This window comes from Durio zibethinus, chromosome 11 (genome assembly GCF_047325235.1).
Source record: "Durio zibethinus cultivar Kanyao isolate XHJ-2024 chromosome 11, ASM4732523v1, whole genome shotgun sequence".
NCBI classification, from domain to species: Eukaryota; Viridiplantae; Streptophyta; class Magnoliopsida; order Malvales; family Malvaceae; genus Durio; species Durio zibethinus.
In genome coordinates, this window is record NC_143172.1 from 4,289,823 (window position 1) to 4,296,196 (window position 6,374).

General features: G+C 32.9%; 1 protein-coding gene across 3 annotated transcripts; it reads right to left on the reverse strand.

Moving 5' to 3' along the window:
- Window positions 1-651: 651 nt before the first annotated feature.
- LOC111291420 (uncharacterized) lies at window positions 652-4,351 on the reverse strand. 3 transcript variants are annotated; one of them, XM_022883142.2, is made up of 8 exons: window positions 4,055-4,235; window positions 3,267-3,454; window positions 2,805-3,159; window positions 1,643-1,787; window positions 1,405-1,541; window positions 1,174-1,233; window positions 1,007-1,075; window positions 652-916 (listed from the first exon to the last, which is right to left on the reverse strand). In XM_022883142.2, exons 3-8 carry the CDS (start codon window positions 2,994-2,996, stop codon window positions 827-829), a joined length of 693 nt encoding a protein of 230 aa, XP_022738877.2. In that variant the 5' UTR covers window positions 2,997-3,159; window positions 3,267-3,454; window positions 4,055-4,235; the 3' UTR covers window positions 652-826. The 3 variants fall into 3 exon arrangements, with proteins under 3 accessions (XP_022738877.2, XP_022738875.2, XP_089623913.1); XM_022883140.2 differs by lacking the exon at window positions 3,267-3,454 and having other exon boundaries at window positions 4,055-4,351; XM_089767787.1 differs by lacking the exon at window positions 3,267-3,454 and having other exon boundaries at window positions 1,381-1,541; window positions 4,055-4,312.
- Between the last annotated feature and the right edge of the window lie 2,023 nt (window positions 4,352-6,374).

Below are 6,374 nucleotides of genomic sequence, written 5' to 3' on the forward strand. Positions count from 1 at the left end.
GATCGGGAAAAGCTTTTATCATTGCCAAATGGATGGACACAATTGAATTATAAAAAATTCAACAAAATAATGTTAGCCCCCATTTTAAGTGCCATTGGAAAGGCTTCCCATATCGCATTGGAGTGCTAAAACGACACTCCAGTCACCGCATTTTGCTCCCAAACGCAGCCTTGCCTCAATTTTATTGTGGTATTAGCTGCTAATTACAAACCTTTTAAGCATATGGAGGCTGGTCCAATCAGAAGCGAATGGCCAGTTTGCAATACTTAATAGCCGGGAATTGTTAAGCGACACTGCCATGCCCATCACCGGACAAAAAAGGGCCTGAAGGCGGTCAGTCAGGGTCACACATCCACTTGACTTTTAACCATCACCAGCAAATAATTAAAGAAGGTAGAGTCCTTGATTTGAAACTTGAGGCAGGTCGGGAATATACGTCCCCACTACCCACAGTTGCACAGATACCGTGACACCAAATGCCAGCCTGGCTTCTGTGCAATCACCATCATATAATTGAGGTTGGGGGCTGGTTTATTTCAATTCCAAAACGTCTTGATTTACATCATGCCACCATTGGTGAAGTTTCAGAACATATCCAAGATTTCGCTCGTGGTTCCACTTAAGTTCACGGAAGGGTTGGGTATGATGAACTATTGGAATAGTAGATATACTAGAAGAAAACAGTAACAAAGGGCACAAGCCCTATATTACAAGGTTAGAAGAATCCGGTTGGTCAATCGATAACTCTTCCCAATTAGTCTTTTAATTAGTTCAAATCTAAGGTTAGAGCTAAAATATGTATGTAATTACACAATGTTGAAAACATTCAGAGTTGCTCACTCCGTGTGTCATCAGTTTTCAGTCTCTTAGCTGCGGTGATGAATTCTGAGATCACTTGTGCCTCATTCAGTGGTGGCTGTATCAAAGAACGTATGTTAGATCCATGCAAAGGTGCGAAAATATGGCACGTTTGTGTGTATGTGCATGAGTCTCAGAGATGATTGACCTGTGACACAAAATGCTGCTGCACAGTAAAAAGCATTAGTTCCCTTGGCGAATAAGCATTGATGCCTTCCTACAATTCAAAATAAAATAACTTCTTTAATTAGATAAATACAATTTCATGTAGATCTTCAAAAAAAATTCATCAAGGTGAGAGTTAGTAGGACCTACAAGTTTAAAGTGCCTGCAATATCTTCTCAAGGAGTCGGTGTCAAGTCTTGCCAACTTTACCTTCAGAATTGGGAAACAGATGATAAAACGCACTAAGAATTATTTGCTCAATTATAGGCGGCGAAAAGGCAATAGTCAAAGTTCCCACAACTAGGGCACCAAATATGTAAAGTACAAAATTATAAAACAAAGGCTAATCAGACGCACACTGCAACATTCGGCAAAACTAACCGATTCAAGTGCATGAATAATGGATCGAACATATCTGTAACCACTACGATTTGTTGATTTCATAGATGGAGATGGAACCCATGGTTTTGTATGTCGTACTCTTGGTTTGGCAGTCCTGTGGAACACGATGCTACTAGCTGTCCAAAGTGAAAAAAAAAGGAGATTATCACAATGTTAAATGCAACGTGAATAATTTTTAGTTACGAAAGTTTTTATGGCATGAAATCATTTGACTTACAGAAATCATGGTCCTTCTCACCAATGTCAGAGCCACTGCTTGAGTTATCAAAATCACGATCATCATCTACTTCATTCCCTGTAGGATGTTCCAGCACACTCAATGCATTCCTTTGCAGCTTAACTTCAACCCCATTCTTCAAAACCTAAAAAACGGCAGCACTAGTGTCACAAAATATGATTCTTCCATAATATAAAAGTTGACAGAGTAAGTGCAATCTAGCTATAACAGGGTTTAGCAACAAATAAATCACACGTCAATTTCAGTTATCAAGAAAAAGACCCAATCTTATCATGAACAATTTCATTTAAGGAAAAACATCACAAACTAAGTTGATGTCTGGTCCATCTGTCCAACTAGAAACAGAGGAAAAGCTAAGCAACAGTTAAAGCTACAAATCAGTATGCAAAACAAATTGAATAACCTGTTAAGAATCAATTTACAAACAGGAAAAGTAGCTCTCTCTTTTTATTTTCCTTGATTGAGGAAAACAGAATTTGATCACTGGATGGATCACAAAAGTGTTCTATCAAAATCTATGTGGTCCAACTATCAGAAATTTTTAAAATTTTTTTGGAATCAAACTATTAGATCAAACAGATTTGAGTTTAAAGAAAAAGTCAATCATCTCTGCCAGATATACATAAAAGCGTCTAATTGCATCATCAGAGCGAGTCATAGAGTTTGGGGGGCTGTAACGAGCAAAACTGTACACAAAAACCGAGACCGAAATACATGGATTTATATAGTAATTTCTGCATGCAAAAAAAAAAAAATCTCACCTTAATAAAGTAAATAATAGTACTAGTAGTAACTAAAAATACAACCAATCACATGTAAGATACAAGTATAATATTACATGTAAACCAATTACAATGGGCTGTGAAAAAACAAAGTAAATTAATTAAAATTAAAACAATCAGAGAATAATCCAAATCAATTAAAAACCACTTGTTTAGGACTTAGACCAACTTATTTGTATTTTCTTTTTTTTCATAATACGGTCAAGGGTGTTCTTAAACTTTGTGTGAACCTAATTCTTTTTAGAGGCGATCTTAAGAACACACTAAAGGCTAAAGCAACTTCATCATTAATTATGGAGAATTTCCATCAAACAGTTAATTAAAAAAAAGCCCATAATAATGTAAATAAAGGGAAATACCAGCCAATGCCAACCACCAAGGCCCACAGCCTTCTTGACCACGCCTTGCAAACCAACCAATACAGACTTTGTTCTGTTGTTTCCTGTGACAATAACTTTTGTGTGTCTCGGTAGAACTGAAAGCTCTTCATCGCCGCTTTCCTCCCTGAACGGCGACAGGACCCGAGATGAACACAGCTCATGCTCCAACATTTTCCTCCCCAAAGTTCAATTGTCAAGACTTAGTTTAACCCCAATCCAAATGCCCAGATCCTCAAAAACGCAGTTGACTTGCTAATCAATAACTCATCAGCCCCAACTGTCTTCAAATTAATTTTGTTTTCTAATAGAAGATTCTGAGCTTTAGCTTATGACGCTGTAAAAAAGAAGACATGAAAGGCTTTAAGAAAGTACAAAGAGAATCCCAGAATATATAAAGGGTAATCAATTTGAAGCCAGAGAAGAGAAAGATTGGTCACTGACACCAATATTTTGAGTAAGATTTGAATGCGAATTTAGCTTTGGGGAAACCAATCACTGATTCACGGGACTAGGATTGATCTCAATAAATGAAACACCCCCCCCCCCCCCAAAAAAAAAAAAAAAAAAAAACAAAGTAGACGATGCTATCTCTTAATCAAGCTTCAGCTTTTAAGTATGCTGATAATCACCTGAAACAAGCGCAACTGAGTTAAAACCTTTAAGTAGTAAGAACTTGAAACAATCAAAGCTGCCGTATTTTTAATCATCAACCCGTGAAAAAAAAAATTAAAGCTGAATTGTGCAGATCAATAGCCAACAAAAGTTGGCCAAGGAAGAAAATTTGTGTTTGGTTGCTGAGAGAATTTAAGCATATAAGGAAACATAATGAATCCCAACTACAGAACAAAAACTTAAAAAAAAAATGTTTATAGTGAAGAAAAAACCCATTTAACTATATAAGGTAAGCATAAAAAATTTAAACTTAGAACAATAAATCAAGACCGGTTACCCTTCAAAAAAAATCCCATTAATCTAAGAAGAAAACAGAGAGAGAGCAAAAGAAAGAGATAAAATTCTCTTTGCTGCATTTTCTTTCGGGAAATTAGTAAGGGAAACGTTGAAAAAGGTCAAAATTCTGCTCAAATTCAATATGTAACCAAAAAAATAAAAAAACCCAAGCGAGAATTAAGAAGCTTTTTTAGCATTGCAATCCGTTCACACATGAAGATTATGTTATAAAAGAATCTTGAATTGAATAAAAGAAAGTAAACCCAAAAAATCTGGTGTACCTGCAGAGCACGAGAAAAATGCCAAACGGCTGAAAGAAGGAGTAAAACAGAGTACCAGGAAAATTTTCCGGGTCAGGGATATTGGATTTCAGGTTAAGAAAATCGGGTTTGTAACGGATCTGAACTGAATGTGTGTTTTTTTTTTTTAAATGGATGAGAAAAAAAACGGCTGGGATTGAGCAGAGAGAAACTGGAAAATGCACAGCTTTTAAGAGAAAAGAGAAGGGTTTAATTGAAATCCATGAAAAAATGCAGTTCAAAATACAAAGAAATAAGAACTGAAGAGAGAGAAAGCACACTAAATGCTTACCAACTGCCATGGAAACGACCTGCCATGTGCCGTACGGTCACTGCTTTCGTTTTCTTTTGTAACCGGCGATACCCGGTTCGGTTTCTGCTAAATCCTTTGGGGGATGATGGCTCGGCTAACTGCTAATGAGCGGGGAGCGTTAGAAATGGGATTTTTTGTCGTACGTAACTATTGGCTGCGGGGCCCGGAATAAAGTAATGCTAGGCGGATAATGATCTTGTGGGGCCCTGGATTTCTTGTTTGTTGAGAAAATTGTTTTGCATGGTTGTGTTTTCTGCGCACTTACCGAACACGAACTGTTCGTGACTCGTGATTGTGTTAAGTGCATATTGGTTTCTCATTTTTTTTCTCTCTCAATTTTGTCACCTCGTCGATCCATCAATCATTTTAGCAAGCAGTACTAAGGTAAAAGCATGGAAAACGTTTAATTATAATTAAGTACTCCATACATGGAACTGAGGTTTAGAAATTTTAGATTTATATAATTATTTTTAATAAATAATATTTAATTTATTTAAAATTAATTTTAATATTTATCTTTTATCTCAAATTTTGATTTTTTTTTTGTAAAAAAGTAATGTATTGATAAATGTTAAATTAAGTTTATCATATAATTTATTTAACTCAAAGAATAGATAGAGTGGAATTTGAAAGTTTAGAATGCTCTTTAAGCGATTTTTGAATTTGTTTGTATGGTAATATAATATTATTTTTTATTATTTTGAATGTTTTCAATTATGCGCGTATATATAAAAATATTGTTGATGTAATTTATGATCTTGTATAAGTGGAGTTAGTTAGATGTTAAGGGGGAGAATGTATCAAATTTATTACAAAGAATAAAATAAGAGGATCTCAGGATAACGCTTTGAAACTTAAGTCAATTAAATTTAAAAAAAAAATAGAAAAAGGAAAAAAGAAAAAAAATTGAAAGAACAAATAAAGGTAAAGTAGAGATTATTACCTATATGACCGATCATTCTTTTTATTCATTATGAAAAATGATGTAATTAATTTGATATGTATCTGTTTATCTTTAAATTATGTATAAAATACTGATAAAATGATAGTATGTTGCTAAGATGATCATAAGATATAATAAAAATATATATAGGTATATTGTTTAATATATTTTATTAACTTTTATTAATTGATTTTGTTTTGTTTACGTGAGTTGATTATTCAATTAAAAAATCAATGTTCAAATAATCAAACAAAGCTTGAATCTATGGATCCGATTAAAGGGTGCTTTTATTGTTGATAATATATATTTTTAAGATTAAATACCTATTAAATGCAATAAACATATAACAACAACATCTAGTTTGATTATGGTAATTAATGATTGTTAAAGATGTTGAGAGTTAAACCCTCAACACTTACAAAAAAAGTTTAAATCGATTTAATATTAAAAAGAAAAATTAAAATAAATTCAATCACATTCTAATTTGAATTAAACCAATTTGATTGGATAGTTGACCACCGCACAAAATCCAAGTTAAGTTTAATAATATGATAGTAACTTTTGGCTTTCAAGTTCATCTCAACTGTATAATTTATTTCATACCTATTGAGTGGAGAGGTTAAAAATCTTAACTTAATCTTACTTCTTATATGCATGGATTATGGCTATATATATAGATTTTTCTATTTCATGAATTTGATTTCATAAGTGTTATGAACTTATGATGGAATCATGATATTAATCACAATCACGAAATTTTAATTCATAAACAGATATAAAAATATCTTTTTTATTTTATGAATAAATATCTTAACTATTGATATAGTTTGGAGATGTTAAACTTATGACTTCAATCTCATGTCTTAAAATTTGAATAATGAGAATTTAAATTGAGTTAAATTCAAGTGTTTTCAATGTGATTTAACTTAATTATATTTCATTTGTATTAATGCCAAATTATTAGTATAATATTTTGATATAAAAGAGATTATAGTTTAAAAATAAAAAAGAGTAGATTACAGATATTTATATTTGAATTTTAATTA

What these genes read in the sequence shown, in the direction of transcription:
- LOC111291420 (XM_089767787.1), bottom strand. Translation starts at nt 2,996, where the DNA reads ATGTTGGAGCATGAGCTGTGTTCATCTCGGGTCCTGTCGCCGTTCAGG. An exon ending in GTTTTGCCGAATGTTGCAGT is followed by an intron (nt 1,234 to 1,380) that starts GTGCGTCTGATT and finishes CCAATTCTGAAG; the next exon opens with GTAAAGTTGGCAAGACTTGA. An exon ending in AGCAGCATTTTGTGTCACAG is followed by an intron (nt 917 to 1,006) that starts GTCAATCATCTC and finishes TCTTTGATACAG; the next exon opens with CCACCACTGAATGAGGCACA.